A 16,498-nucleotide genomic window follows, 5' to 3' on the forward strand; every position below is an offset into this window, starting at 1 on the left:
AAAATAACAGTGGTATTCTGGAGAGGGCCGACATGTTGTTTCCTAAAACCCGGGACTGTATTTATTTCTCCGACCCGTGGAGATCCGGGTTAGAATTGATCTTCAGTAACGACTAACGGGATCGGGTGGTCAGAATCACTGACTTGGCTGACACATCGTATCCCAATTACGTAGATCGATGCTCATGTTGTTGACCACTGGACTGTCTGGTCGAGATTCGATCATTTACAGACCGCCGCCATATATCTGGAATATTGCTGAGTGCGGCGTAAAACTAAACTCACTCACACATTTAGTTCTTCATTATTTTCGAGAGGGTCGTAAGTTTTTTTTACGGGACGATTATTAGCCACCAGTAGTTACATACAGAAAAGCTGAAAGAGAGATAAAATCTGCCAAACAATGAAAGTGGCAAGGTATTAATGAGTCAGACGTGATACCAGCAACGGGGACGTGTGAAGATAATTTCCCGAGGAAAGTGTTTTCTATGCGAAGCACTTTCCCTGAGAATTGAGCGTACTTGACATCACGCCAGCTTTTGGCTGGGTCAGTAATAATCACAGGTATTTCTAGGCCCTAGTTTTATTAAACGGGGGTGAAGTGGATGTGATTGTAGTGGAGGGTAATTTTGGGTCAGTGGTTGTGGGGATGAATGTAGGGAGGGATGTTAAGGGTTGGGTTTTAGGTGCTGGGTTGTGGGGTGGATGGTTGGGGTGGCTGTGGTGGTGGGAGGGGCGACAGTGTCTTTTGGTGGTAGTGTATGTGTGCGTGCGTGCGTGCGTGCGTGCGTGCGTGCGTGCGTGCGTGCGTGCGTGATGGTGTTGGTGGGAGGGGCGACAATGGATGGTGGGATGAATGTGGAATGTGAAGGTGGATGTGAAGGAGTGGTTTTGGGTGGTTGTGTGTGTGTGTGTGTGTGCGCGCGCGCGCGTGCGTGCGTGCGACAGTGCGTGTGTGTGCGTGTGATAGTGTTGGTGGAGCGGGACTGGATGGTGGGTGATGTGGTGTGGATGAGGTGGTAGTTGTGGTAGGGGCGACAGTGGTTCTTGGGGATGAATGAGGAATGTGAAGGGATGTGAATGGTCGATGTGAAGGTGGATGTGAAGGAGTGGTTCTGTGTGTGTGAGTGTGTGGGCGCGTGGGTGCGTGCGTCCGTGCGTGTGTTCGTGGGTTTGGAATGGGGTAGAAGTGTTGGGTATCGGGTAACCAAGCATAGGCCCAAGCCCCACTTTTGAAACTGACCCGTGAAGATCCGGGGTAGAATAGGTCTTCAGCAACCCATGTGCTTGCCATAAAAAGGCGACTATCTTGTCGTAAGAGGCGACTAACGGGATCGGGTGGTCAGGCTCGCTGACTTGGTTGACACATGTCATCGGTTCCCAATTGCGCAGATCGATGCTCATACTGTTGATCACTGGATTGTCTGGTCCAGACTCGATTATTTACAGACCGCCGCCATATAGCTGGAATATTGCTGAGTGCGGCGTAAAACCAAACTCACTCACTCACTCACTCACTCACTTTTGAAACTTATTGATCGTCTGTATCAGCACAGACTAGATGGTGAGACGAAGTGAAATTGGGTTTAACGCCGTACTTGAAAATATTTCGCTCATACACACGGACTAGAAATACAATGGAATGAGAAATACCTACCACACAAGATAGTGAAAGCGCAGAAATAATTTACCACGTGTTCCCTGTAACTCCAACTTTCCCAGAAGCTATAGCTCTCTCGGGGAATGTTTTGATACAGTATAAGTACGAGGCGTCCAAACAGAAAGTCCACAGCGGAAGACAACACAGCAGACTTCACAACACAGCAGACTTCACAACACAACATGGCTTCCTCCAAGGCGAAAACATTAGTGATTTATACAGGAGGGACATTCGGAATGAAAGACGACGGTACAGGTTTGACTTGTTATTTACCAGTTTTTATAACAAATGAACATTCATAGACACTAGTAAAAAATCTCAGAAGAATAAATCCCAATTTATATACGAATAAGGGAACACCTGAAAGCACAAGTGTTCCTTTATTCTTTTCAAGGTTTCTTCACAAGGTATGTATTGCACTGTGAGTGAAATTCTGTAAATAAATAAAGGAACACTTGTACTTTCATTTGTTCCCTTATTTGTTTCTATAAGTATATAATTCATATGTGTTACTTATGTTTTGAGTGAAGCGTATTGTTTGAATTTCATTGATTTTTTTTTGCGAGATTATGTCCATTAGCGTGACAGAATCCTGAGTGACTTTGTCAACTCCTTGCCAATGGTTCATGTTAGGATTTTAGATTAGAAGATCGCTGTTATATGAAGTTGACACACTCGCTCATTCTGTTTTGTCTACGTCATCTATGAGTTTTATGTATAGTTTAAAGTTGAAGGGGCAGGTGGTGGGGAAGTCGTGCGAATATGTTAAACGTTCTGGGAAATGGTACTACATGTAGTATTTTTTATTGGGAGGCAACACACAGTGGATGATTAATTTACAGTTAAGTATTCTTGTGAATTTAATTTTTCAGACAATTTACTCATATATTTGACGTTGGTTATAAATTAAATAAAATCAAGAAATGGTTAGTCGATGGCGATGTATTATAGTTGCGTTTTGGACCTCAAGAGGGCAGTGTTTCAACCCAGTAACGTTTTGATGAAGTGTGTAAATGTTTTGGTCACATCCAATTTTCAAATGCATACTCGCGTTTGCCCTTCAAGTTCTGTTTGTGTTTTATTGCTTAATATTTTGATATTATTTTTGAAATTGATCAAAGCTTCCCCAAATATTTTTGTTGTCTTCTTTCATTTTGTCCTTATACTCATTTTATTAATGTGAGGTTATTTGTCAATTCTTTTCTAGGTTAACAGGTAAACAATGCCATATTTGGCATCATGTATATGTAAATAGTGATATTTTCCCCTCAACAATTGGAGATTGATTGATTTAAATTATTTGATAATATATTTTTTCAATACATTTATATTTTTTTCCTTTTTTGTATTGTACAAAAGTGAATCACTCAATGCATATTTTCCCTCGTAATCTTTTCAATTATTAATTGTGTTTTAAAACACATGACGAAATGCAGGTGGTTGATGTATGCTTCCAAGAATATGTTTGTTGTCTTCTCTCATTTTGTCCTCATACCCTTTTTGTGATTCGGAAGTTATTTGTCAATTCCTTTCTCGGCTAATGGGTAAAGATGTCACATTTGGTATCATGTATGTATAAATACTGATACTTTCCCCAAAACAGTTGGAGATTAATCGTTTTAAATCATTCGATTACTTGAATGTGAGGAAAAGATACATTATGTGATTCGCTTTTGTACTTTACAATACAAAACAATATAAATAGGTTGAAAGTTATATAAATACATAATGTAAATAGATTATATACATGTGTTTACTGTGTTATGTGCATTCCATGTAAAAGTAAAGAGTGTAAATGTACACGAAAATTAAATAAACAAATATTGTTTTATAAATCAGTTATTTTTATCAACAGACAGCATTACCAGTGATGTTTTCCTAAATGCTGGGAACAAATGATTTTTGGGTCAGTTTTGGGAATAGATATTTGTAGCCCATTGAAATATTTCCTCTCTGAAAATATCATATTTAATATTCTTTGTCACAAATTATACTGAAGCAAATTTAATTTATTTGTTAGACAAAGGAAGTGTATATATGCTATGTAGCGTGACCAAAGAAAAGGAATGTTTGTCACCCCAAGCCTAGTATATGGTGTTCGTTTCGTATGCGGTTTATGGACATTGTGTTTGCGTTCGAAAGCGCTAAATCGAAACGAAAATGGTTTGTCGCCTGCAAACACAGATATATGAAAGTAAAATGAGTAACGCCAGTCTGTATTGATATCACACTAATTTTTTGCACACATGTATACCGTATGGTACTTGTGTCCTGTAACACAAAGGAAATTTCGTTGTTTTAATACGAGCAGATGCTCTCGCTATACCTATAAGTTAACATCAGTTACAATTCTGTGACAAAAAGTAAACGAAAATGGCTCTGCAAATATAGATGTATGCAAGTAAAATGAGTAACGACTGTCTACAATGATGCCACATTAATTTATTGCACAAATGTCAACCTTATGGTACAGAATGTATGAAGTACACCAAAATAGGTCTTTGAAGGGCATTTAGACTGACCGACTGACTGAGTTTTGGTTTTACCCCTCTTTTTACCAATATTCCAGCAACATCACGACGGGGGACACCAGAAATGGGCTTCACACATTGTACTCATGTGGGGATTCGAACCCGGGTCTTCGGCGTGACGAGCCAACGCTTTAACCACTAGGCTACCCCACCGCCCGAAGGGCATTTAGAAGTGATACACACAAGGAAGAGAGTTTTTATTGATATCAACTTCTTTATCAAGAAGGACACATCGTTTCGGACTATGTCCTTACGCCTTCATCAGGTGAAGTAAAATGATGAAGGAGCGAGGATATACTCATGAACGTTGTCTTCCTCATAATAAAGAAGTTGACATCCATACAACTCGCATCGTTACCACAAAAGAAATGCTGTATTTTCCATATTTTAAGTTCGTTACAATTCAGGGCAGGTCTGAAACCAGTAGACCGATTCAAAGTCAGCGACGAATTCAGCAGGATCGTGCCCCTCAGTGACATGAAAAAGCCTGAGGAGATCAAATCTCGCAAGGAAATTATGAGAAGGTTTACAACAAGGTAATAAAGGCTTCTTGTACAACCCACCATTCTCGAGGGTCTTTAATTAGTTCGTTAATACGATCTCTTTTGTCACTGACATGTTTGTTTGCTTTCGAAAAAACGTCAAAACTACGTACCTGAAAAAGTTGAACGTATATGTTTGTCTATATTTTAGCAATACCAAGGTAAGAGACAGCAATGGTAGAGAACAACTGTACCCATGTGGTGCATTAGGTGAATCTGAGGAAGCCCACGCAAAGAGTGGTGAAATATCACGAATTAACTGTATTACTTTCGATCTGTATTCTGGAAACTCTCCTCGCCTTGGCTAGTCTCAAGTCTCGAAGGTTGTCCTCGTGTATAATGATATACAATTGAACTGATTTTAATTTTATTGAACATTTTTATTTGCTTTTTATAACACATGACAAAGTGCAGGTGATATTCTTGTGTCGTATTTTTGTCATGGGGTGTTTTCAAACCAATATTTTAAGTATATTACGTTGATAAAAGCTTCAATGTACTGTAAATAGATGTAAATAATTTCAAGACTACGAGTATTTTGATAAGCTTAAACTTTCAGAAAACAAGACTGGAATGGAACCGTTGACGAGAGTCCGATCACATACGACGTTTACGAATTTAAGAGGCTTATTGACTCTTCGTTGATGAATCAAGATGACTGGAAGAGCATTGCTGAAACAATACAGGTATGTATGTATGTATGTATGTGTGTGTGTGTGTGTGTGTGTGTGTACGTACGTATGTATGTACGTATGTATGTATGTACGTATGTATGTATGTATGCACATCTGTACCTACCAAAATAAGAACACAAATAAAACAATTCTTGATGTTCCGTACCTGCGTGTATGTTTCTTTTAAGCGACGTTAAAGTAAACTAGCGTATTCATGCTGACACTGCCAATATTACAGAAATATTATGAGGATTACGACGGCTTCGTGGTTGTCATGGGAACGGACACAATGGCCTACGCAAGTTCTGCTCTGTCCTTCATGTTGGAGAACCTCAGTAAACCAGTTGTCTTCACAGGGGCGCAGGTTGGTTAATTGAACATCAACACAGACTGCAATGCTTTGCATACAAAAGATGAAATATATGGTCAATGTTCCTTCACAACAACTATTTTCCCTAGCTGCAATCATCCAGTAAGACAACCATGGCATAGTCTAATTATAACTATTTACATATTGTATTGAAATGGTCAGACATCATTAACCAATACCATGTCATATTTACAACGTATTATTGTCATTCATGAATCACAGTCCTGTGTTTCATGTTGACAAATTTCCAACGAAACAAACTTGCACCGATCAGTTCGTCGCCGAGTCATTCAGTGCAGTAGCCCTGGGCGAGCGAGAATGTTGTGTTGCACTCAAGCCTCACCGGGTAACCGTTTACAGCTGTACAGAACACCCGAGTAACTGCCATTTTGTGTACAAGTGATTATATTTCACTCGACTGGCAGCTGTCATTACCTACTCTTTTATGCTTATTCACACTATAAACTGTTGATTGTTTTCTCAATGAGACTTTTCTTTCTCTTTGTTGCTTGGTGTTTCTTATTTTACCAAGGGACTTTTTTTTCATTTCAATGACAATTGATTATAGAATTTTCATCTTAGAGCAATTGTTTCCAATTGATATATATATTACCCTCGTGTTCACAGATTACAATCTTTGACGCCATGAGCGACGGACCGGAGAACCTCCTGTGTTCCCTCATTGTCTCTACGCTGGACATTCCTGAGGTATGACTGTTCAAGTTCCGGTCTTTGACTTCGACTCCTGTGTTCGATGCTCAAGCAGTTGATCACTGTATTGTCTGATCCAGGCTTGATTATTATCATACAGCTGAAATATTGCTGGACCCGAGAAGATCCGGGTTAGAACTGATCTCAAGTAACCCAGGCTTGTCGTAAAAGGCGAATAACGGGATCGGGTGGTCAGGCTCGCTGACTGGGTTGACACATGTCATCGTATCCCAGTTGCGAAGATCGATGCTCATGCTGTTGATCAATTTAATGTCTGGTCCAGACTCGGTTATTTACAGACCGCCGCCATAGGCTTGAATATTGTTGAGTGCGGTGTAAAACTTAACTCACTCACTCACTCACTGGAATATTGTAGCGTTAAACAACACCCAAACCAATCGAATCCTGGATTCATCCAAAACGACCCTTGGTCTGTCAGCTCTGAAGGTGTTTGTCCTGGCCTCCACGTAGTTGCCAAAGCCAACGATACACATGCCGTTCAGGGGATTTCGTTAGGTGTCGAAACTGAAATATTTCTTCACAGCGACTTTACGCCAGTTATTCGTGGTACAAATACAGCATCTGGTCAGGAGCTGACAGAGATTTTCAGGGTTTGACAACTACATGTACTTCATTGCAAAAGACGCGACGTGTCAGAGTAGATGCCGACACTGTTATGAAGTTACCTATAAAATGTTCCTCTTCATCACAGCAGCTTCTAAGTTCAACCTAAAGACGGAACAAGATGGACCAAGACATGTTTCGTATTAAATCTGTATCTATTTGATTGGTTTTCCAAGACTGATGTTATATGCATACGTGATGTACGTGTTATACCCACTTCCTCGCTTTAGGGATTTAAAACGTAAAAGGCACTATACCCATACGTCTCTAAAAGACCAAAAGACGATAAAATATGGTACTTGTTGGTCTCTGCCTGGCGCTCGGCATTAATGGGTACTGACTGACTGACTGACTGAATTTTGGTTTTGCGCCGCTTTTAGCAATATTCCAGCAACATCACGGCGGGGGACACCAGAAATGCATTAATGGGTACAACAAGGACTAGTCGACACGGAGTCAGTATACTGTGTCTGAGTGGGGTATTCATGCTTCACTGCGGCATTTTATCTCAAACCAGCTTAAGTCTGGGCTAGTACAAGCAGCCGCACATACACATACACATACACACACACGCATGCACGTGGTCACATGAGCGAAATATTCTCAAGTACGACATCACCTCTCTAAACAACATAATGCATTTCTCTCAATAATACTATCAGCCATTAGGGTAACTACCATATTATTTAGTTTAAAAACTACGTATTTAGATTACAATATTAAATTAAAAAGTTCGAATGAATAAATGCTTTAAGAAGTTCGAATTAACAAATGCAAGTCTTTTATTGCATCAATAGGAAGCTGAAGTGGGTGCATAATGCACTTTATAGCCCCAATATGTATAATATAGGAGAAAATATTGTCTAAATGTGTGACATTGTGCCTTTCAAGAAATAGCTTTATGTTGACATCGTGCTTCTTACTCATGAACGACAGAGGTATCCAAGTTGGGGTTAAAAGTTTTAATAGACCTTCTTCGCACATCGGCGGTTACATTTGAACTGAGCATGGGAACACATGTACAGGTACTTCCGGAAGATAAAAGGGAGTTAATTGTTTTTGTATTTTACATACCGCTAAAAACAAATGAGCAAAGTGACTGATGCGTACGTACAATATCCACATAACGCTATAACTACAGTTTACTCCAACACTAAAACAGCGCCTTTCACTTATCAACCACGCTATCAGGTGCTGCTCTGTTTCAACAAGAAAGCATTCCGTGGTAACCGAGTCGTCAAGATAGACTGCGAGGACCTTGACGCCTACACCTCGCCCAACATACCCCCTTGGTGACACTTGGTGACACTGGACTCTAGGGTGACACGTAAGATTCAGTATTCATATTTTCGTGCAAATTATAGTTTCTGATTCACTGAACATTAAACTGTTCTGGTTATACCTGTCTGAGTGTGAAGAAACTAATTCGGTTCCTTAAACCTTCTGGGCGGTGTGGTAGCGAGTTTGTTAAAGCGTTCGCTTGTCATGCCGAAGACCCGGGTTTTATTCCCCACACAGGAACAATGTGTGAAGTCCATTTCTGGAGTCCCCCGCCGTGATGTTGCTGGAATATTTCTAAAAAGCGGGGTAAAACCCAACTCACTCACTCTGAAAACATTCAGTATAACTAGTTTATGTGTTCGTGTTCCTCCGTAAGGAGTCAATAATTATATTGGGCCGAATGCGTGAGTAGGGGTATGGTTTTACGCCGCTTTTGCCAATATTCCAGCAGCATCACGGCTGGGGACACCACAAATGGGCTTCTCACCTTGTACCCATGATGGGAATCGAACCCGGGTCTTCGGCGTGACGAGTGACGTTCTAGGCTACCCCACCACCCCTTGGCCGAATGCGAACTGGAAGTGAACTGTATGCGTTTGAGTCAAGCAATAACATGAGTCGGTTCAAAATGAAGGCAGATTAGCCATATTTCTGGATTCATCGCATACTTTGCCATTTGTGGAATGTGTAACCCTTTCTTGGTGTCATTCCCCACCCCATCGATACAATCCCTACCCCCTCCAAACCACCACCACCATTATCTCGCACTCTCATGGTAAATCGCATTAACGGCTAATTTGTAGAGTCTTGTGTTTTGACTCACTTCCAAAATGAAGCTGTTTATGGCCAATAGGCCCAATTCGTACTATTGCAAAAATGAAAATATAATAGGCATTGATAAACGAGGATGCTTGTTGATTGGTCTGAGATATTATTAGAATAGGTATACAAGACAAACACACACTCTGAATCCTTGCATATAAGACAATGGCCAGCAAAAACAAATTAGAACTGAAAAGGTAAATAATCTTGTCTAATGATGTCTAATTACAAATTTGACGTCTTAACGGACAAACTCTTCATCTCTTGTTTGGTCACGCGAAGCGATACGATGTCGTTTCCTTGACCCCTGAAAAAATGTTTCACGAAAATGTAATCCATATATATCCGACCCCCTTCTACTGACTGCTTTTTGGTCCTCAAAATTCGGCTTATCTTCGGTAATATACGGAAACTCACATAAACATGTTCCTCTTCATCACAGCAGCTTCTAAGTTCAACCTAAAGACGGAACAAGATGGACCAAGACATGTTTCGTATTAAGTCTGTATCTATTTGATTGGTTTTCCAAGACTGATGTTATATGCATACGTGATGTACGTGTTATACCCACTTCCTCGCTTTAGGGATTTAAAACGTAAAAGGCACTATACCCATACGTCTCTAAAAGACCAAAAGACGATAAAATATGGTACTTGTTGGTCTCTGCCTGGCGCTCGGCATTAATGGGTACTGACTGACTGACTGAATTTTGGTTTTGCGCCGCTTTTAGCAATATTCCAGCAACATCACGGCGGGGGACACCAGAAATGCATTAATGGGTACAACAAGGTCTGGTCGACTTGGAGTCAGTATACTGTGTCTGAGTGGGGTATTGATGCTTCACTGCGGCATGGTATCTCAAACCAGCTTAAGTCTGGGCTAGTACAAGCAGCCGCACATACACATACACACACACACGCATGCACGTGGTCACATGAGCGAAATATTCTCAAGTACGACATCACCTCTCTAAACAACATAATGCATTTCTCTCAATAATACTATCAGCCATTTGGGTAACTACCATAGTATTTAGTTTAAAAACTACGTATTTAGATTACAACATTAAATTAAAAAGTTCGAATGAATAAATGCTTTAAGAAGTTCGAATTAATAAATGCAAGTCTTTTATTGCATCAATAGGAAGCTGAAGTGGGTGCGTAATGCACTGTATAGCCCCAATATGTATAATATAGGAGAAAATATTGTCAAAATGTGTGACATTGTGCCTTTCAAGAAATAGCTTTATGATGACATCGTGCTTCTTACTCATGAACGACAGAGGTATCCAAGTTGGGGTTAAAAGTTTTAATAGACCTTCTTCGCACATCGGCGGTTACATTTGAACTGAGCATGGGAACACATGTACAGGTACTTCCGGAAGATAAAAGGGAGTTAATTGTTTTTGTATTTTACATACCGCTAAAATCAAATGAGCAAAGTGATTGATGCGTACGTACAATATCCACATAACACTATAACTACAGTTTACTCCAACACTTTTAAAACAGCGCCTTTCACTTATCAACCACGCTATCAGGTGCTGCTCTGTTTCAACAAGAAAGCATTCCGTGGTAACCGAGTCGTCAAGACAGACTGCGTGGGCCTTGACGCCTACACCTCGTCCAACATGCCCCTCTTGGTGACACTGGACACTAGGGTGACACTGGACACTAGGGTGACACGTAAGATTCAGAATTCATATTTTCGTGCAAATTATAGTTTCTGATTCACTGAACATTAAACTGTTCTGGTTATACCTGTCTGAGTGTGAAGAAACTAATTCGGTTCCTTAAACCTTCTGGGCGGTGTGGTAGCCAGTTTGTTAAAGCGTTCGCTTGTCATGCAGAAGACCCGGGTTTTATTCCCCACATAGGAACAATGTGTGAAGTCCATTTCTGGAGTCCCCCGCCGTGATGTTGCTTGAATATTTCTAAAAAGCGGGGTAAAACCCAACTCACTCACTCTGAAAACATTCAGTATAACTAGTTTATGTGTTCGTGTTCCTCCGTAAGGAGTCAATAATTATATTGGGCCGAATGCTTGAGTAGGGGTATGGTTTTACGCCGCTTTTACCAATATTCCAGCAGCATCACGGCTGGGGACACCACAAATGGGCTTCACACCTTGTACCCATGATGGGAAACGAACCCGGGTCTTCGGCGTGACGAGTGACGCACTAGGCTACCCCATCACCCCTTGGCCGAATGCGAACTGGAAGTGAACTGTATGCGTTTGAGTCATGCAATAACATGAGTCGGTTCAAAATGAAGGCAGATTAGCCATATTTCTTGATTCATCGCATACATTGCCATTTGTGGAATGTGTAACCCTTTCTTGGTGTCATTCCCCACCCCATCCATACAATCCCTACCCCCTCCAAACCACCACGGCAATTATCTCGCACTCTCATGGTAAATCGCATTAACGGCTAATTTGTAGCGTCTTGTGTTTTGACTCACTTCCAAAATGAAGCTATTTATGGCCAATAGGCCCAATTCGTACTATTGCAAAAATGAAAATATAATAGGCATTGATAAACGAGGATGCTTGTTGATTGGTCTGAGATATTATTAGAATAGGTATACAAGACAAATACACACTCTGAATCCTTGCATATAAGACAATGGCCAGCAAAAACAAATTAGAACTGAAAAGGTAAATAATCTTGTCTAATGATGTCTAATTACAAATTTGACGTCGTAACGGACAAACTCTTCATCTCTTGTTTGGTCACGCGAAGCGATACGATGTTGTTTCCTTGACCCCTGAAAAATGTTTCACGAAAATGTAATCCATATATAACCGCCCCCTTCTACAGACTGCTTTTTGGTCCTCAAAATTCGGCTTATCTTCGGTAATATACGGAAACTCACATTACATGGCATTGTCTACGGTAACAGACATAAGTTAACTAATCCGGACTGCATTATAATCCGGACAAATAAGTCGGTCCCAGGCCAGTCCGTAAAGACAGATTCCACTGTATATAATTCTTGTACACACCCAAGTCAGTCCTTCCCTCATGCGACAACCCATCCTTTCGCTCGCTCACTCACTCACTCACTCACTCAATCGCTCACTCACTCACTCACTCACTCACTCCTCACTCATTCCAGAGACGGAAAGCTTGGAAAAGCAAATAGGAACGCTGCAGGTTCAGGAAATGTATCCCGAGGGTAATGAAGTGGGTCTCTTGGTCATCTACCCAGGAATAACAACGGAACAGGCACGTATGGAATAAACATTCTTAAATCAAAATAATGTTGTGCACTTGTGTCGTTTCACAAAATGACAGAAGAAAAACAATTACTGTCAGTCCTGTACCTACCATCACATCTGAAATGGACTTTCGGAAACTTTAGAAAAAATCGCTGTCTACAGACACTGGGAGAGATTCCCGGGTTCGCTGCCCGAACCACAACCCATCTGGTACGCTAAATATATGTTTAATGTAGACGCGTCAAGTACTGGGTGTCGGGACAATCTCCAAAAGGTTCACAGGTTCGACAAGGAGGCAAGGTTCGACAAGGTTATAAACATATTCAACCACATAATTATCGTGTTGAGATCTCTTCTTTTTTTATTGCGAAACAGCATATACTGGCCACGCTTTTACAATGACTGACTGAGTTTGGTTTTATGCCGCTTTTAGCAATATTCCAGCAACATCACAACAATGACCCGTACATATCCACGTGACTAGGCATTGAGATCTTGGTTTAGAATACATACATGTGTACCTGCAAGAACCCATGTGTGGTACATTCAGTGTAGTTGAGTTGGGACTGCTTCTAAATTAAATTATGTTTGTTAATAAGCCATGCAAAAACCTGTCACCACTTTAATTTCTTTCAGACAGTTTTGTTCAAAGATACGTATCCGATATTTATCGATGATGGATCGATATTTAGTTAACGATTATCGATGTGCATGATCTATCTAGATAACGAGCCTTTACGATATCACTATACATAAAGCATAACAGAAATTCATGATTCAGCGTGATTTTACGCCGCTTTTATTCTACACCACCGAACAGTGCGGGCACGACATTCAACTATTTCGTGAAAATATATTCTGATTTTTCTTTCATTGGTGCTTTGATGTTGCAGGTGAAAAACACCATAAAGGACTTACAAGCGGTGGTTCTGCTGACATTTGGGTCCGGCAATATTGATGGCAAGATAGTTCAGGCAATGGTTGATGAACAGAACAATAGGAAACGCCTCTACATCAACGTGACCCAGTGTCTAAAGGGATCAGTGACTTCATCCTACCAGGCGTCGAACGTAATTATTCTCATTCAATTTGTTGGTTTCTTGTTTAACGCCACACTCAGCAATATTCCAGCTATATGGCGGCGGTCTGTCAATAATCGAGTCTGGACCAGACAATCCAGTGATCAACAGAATGAGCATAGATCTGCGTAATGGGGATGCGATGTCATGTGACAACCAAGTCAGCGAGCCTGACCACCCGATCCCGTTAGTCGCCTCTTACGACAAGCATGGGTTACTGAAGGCCAATTCTAACCCGGATCTTCACGCATCTATTCTCATTCAGAGTGACGGAGTATTGCTTTACAATCGTCATACCCACTTGGGAACAACCTTTGTTATTTTCATGCATAATATAATGTATAGCTCTCATGGGGTCAGATAATTTTATACATCTGTACATAAACTGTATATAATCAGTTTGGTTTTTGCATGGTACCTGGACAGATATTGTGGTTTTTACATGGTACCTGGACAGATATTTTAGTTTTTGCATGGTACCTGGACAGATATTTTGGTTTTTGCATGGTACCTGGACAGATATTTTAGTTTTTGCATGGTACCTGGACAGATATTTTGGTTTTTGCATGGTACCTGGACAGATATTTTAGTTTTTGCATGGTACCTGGACAGATATTTTAGTTTTTGCATGGTACCTGGACAGATATTTTAGTTTTTGCATGGTACCTGGACAGAAATTTTGGTTTTTGCATGGTACCTGGACAGATATTTTGGTTTTTGCATGGTACCTGGACAGATATTTTAGTTTTTGCATGGTACCTGGGCAGAAATTTTGGTTTTTGCATGGTACCTGGACAGGTATTTTGGTTACATTTCTATTTATAAATTTCGTATTAATTCGTTTTTACTGGCATCTCTCCTTCTTTAAATAAGTTTTAGGGTTTTCAGAAATGTAGGGTTGTGTTGTTTTCGCAGCGTTTTAATAATTGAAATGTTTAATGAAATCAACCATCACGCACAATGTGCACATCGAATGTGAAACGTGGTGTCATTAAACACAACTTACAAGCCTTCCATAAATACAATCACCGAATTTTAATTCATGCAATCAGTGATAAAATTCTGTTCATTAGCAGATTACCAAACATACATAAGAGCTATTTGCATCAACAGTACAACCGCCAGTCAAAACTGTACGATCAACAGAGTTATCTCCCTTAGATGCGAACACCCATACGGAGTTGATCAATAGTTAGCAGTCTGGTATATCCACAACACTGTACTATTAATAGTTTTTTACCGGAACAGAAATGTATTCATATATATTTTCCTGCATTCATAACAAAAATGCTGAGTTAGGTCACTTTAATTTTTTTTTTTCGCTTAAACGAACGCGAAAAAACAAAGAAGAGCAAACAATGAATACCTTTCCTTTCTACAAACAAGTGCTTTCATTTTATGGATTACATATTTTTTCCACATTAAACAAGAAATTTAAAAATATTTTGGCGTAACAAGTCGCGTCGGGGGATCTTTGACCACCATACTCATAATGATAGATTCAGCGGTTCTTGAGTCAATCAGAAACAGTAAAGTCCATGACAATAAGAAGGGCGGGACCGTTGTTATTTACTTTCGGAAGTGGTCAGAAGTGGACTCTTTTTACAATATTCAAGCAATATCATGCCTGGGAACACCAGAAATGGGCTGCACACATTGTACCCATGTGGGGAATCGAGTCAATCAGAAACAGTAAAGTCCATGACAATAAGAAGGGCGGGACCTTTATTATTTACATTCGGAAGTGGTTGTGACATTTCGATATTCCAAAACAATATATAAGGCGGAGCCTTTATCACTTACATTCGGAAGTGGTCGTGTACCTTCGATATACCGAAATCTGAAACCGTTCCACCAAATCGAACAGAAAATTTAAAATCCTTGACGCTGATCGTCTGATTTGTGTGCTCACCTGACGCGACTTACCATTAAATTGTCTTCGGATTGTATCAAAGTAAGGATTAGATTGTAATGAGACTGCATAGACTAATTCTTTGTCACTGACACTCAGGCCCTGAAAGAACTCGGAGCGGTCAATTGCAGTGATATTACCACAGAGGCCGCCTTCACAAAACTCAGCTACGTGCTGGCAAAGGAACAAGACTTCGAAGAGCGGAAGAAGGTGAGTCTGGAGTGAGTGAGTGAGTAAATGTTTATTTTATCCTCGCTTTTAACAATATTCAAGCAATATTATGGCGGGGAACACCAGAAATGGGCTGCACACATTGTACCCATGTGGGAAATGGAACCCGGGTCTTCGGCGTGACGAGCGAACGCTTTAATCACTTGGCTACCCCACCGAACCAGAAAGAAGTGAGAGCGTTGTCATCTCACCATCTCTCTCGCGTTAAAACAACGCAAAAAGTTAACATTCCCACTTGTTTCCCATTCGACAAATCCAATTCGCTGGGGTCTGTTCAATTCAGATCAGTTCTGACAAAAATATATTTATCCTGACACTGTGACCGAAAATACAATGTCATTCTGTTTCCATCAAAACTATCTACCCCATCTCAACCCGTTTAAATAATCGATCCCTGAAGATCCTTACGCAGCATCATGCTGGTCATGCCAAGTTACACTTGAACCAACCCTTTGTTGATAATGTGATAAGAATGAGTGAGTGAGTGTAACCTGTGTCACATGCATCACATGTGTCACATGCTTCGCCTGTGTCGCCTGTCTTACCTGTGTCACTTGTTATCTGTGTCGCCTGTGTCACCTGTCTTACCTGTGTCACTTGTTATCTGTGTCGCCTGTGTCGCCTGTCTTACCTGTGTCACTTGTTATCTGTGTCGCCTGTGTCACCTGTCTTACCTGTGTCACTTGTTATCTGTGTCGCCTGTGTCACCTGTCTTACCTGTGTCACTTGTTATCTGTGTCGCCTGTGTCACCTGTCTTACCTGTGTCACTTGTTATCTGTGTCGCCTGTGTCACATGCATCACCTGTGTGTCACATGTGTCACCTGTGTCGCCTGTACAC

At 40.7% G+C, this 16,498-nt stretch overlaps 1 protein-coding gene across 1 annotated transcript in view; it reads left to right on the forward strand.

The window, feature by feature from the left end:
- The first annotated feature begins 1,606 nt into the window (after positions 1-1,606).
- LOC124287050 (L-asparaginase 1-like) overlaps positions 1,607-16,498 on the forward strand; it is a 31,626-nt gene continuing 16,734 nt past the window's right edge. The window contains exons 1-9 of the mRNA XM_046723520.1: positions 1,607-1,909; positions 4,598-4,726; positions 5,292-5,418; positions 5,645-5,770; positions 6,404-6,484; positions 10,755-10,899; positions 12,334-12,443; positions 13,330-13,506; positions 15,527-15,637. Coding sequence (XP_046579476.1) covers positions 1,842-1,909; positions 4,598-4,726; positions 5,292-5,418; positions 5,645-5,770; positions 6,404-6,484; positions 10,755-10,899; positions 12,334-12,443; positions 13,330-13,506; positions 15,527-15,637 — 1,074 coding nt within the window. The 5' untranslated portion in view covers positions 1,607-1,841. The remainder of the gene's footprint in view (positions 1,910-4,597; positions 4,727-5,291; positions 5,419-5,644; positions 5,771-6,403; positions 6,485-10,754; positions 10,900-12,333; positions 12,444-13,329; positions 13,507-15,526; positions 15,638-16,498) is intronic.

This window comes from Haliotis rubra, unplaced genomic scaffold, assembly GCF_003918875.1.
Source record: "Haliotis rubra isolate DU_JTF1 unplaced genomic scaffold, ASM391887v1 Scf4, whole genome shotgun sequence".
Taxonomy (NCBI): domain Eukaryota; kingdom Metazoa; phylum Mollusca; class Gastropoda; order Lepetellida; family Haliotidae; genus Haliotis; species Haliotis rubra.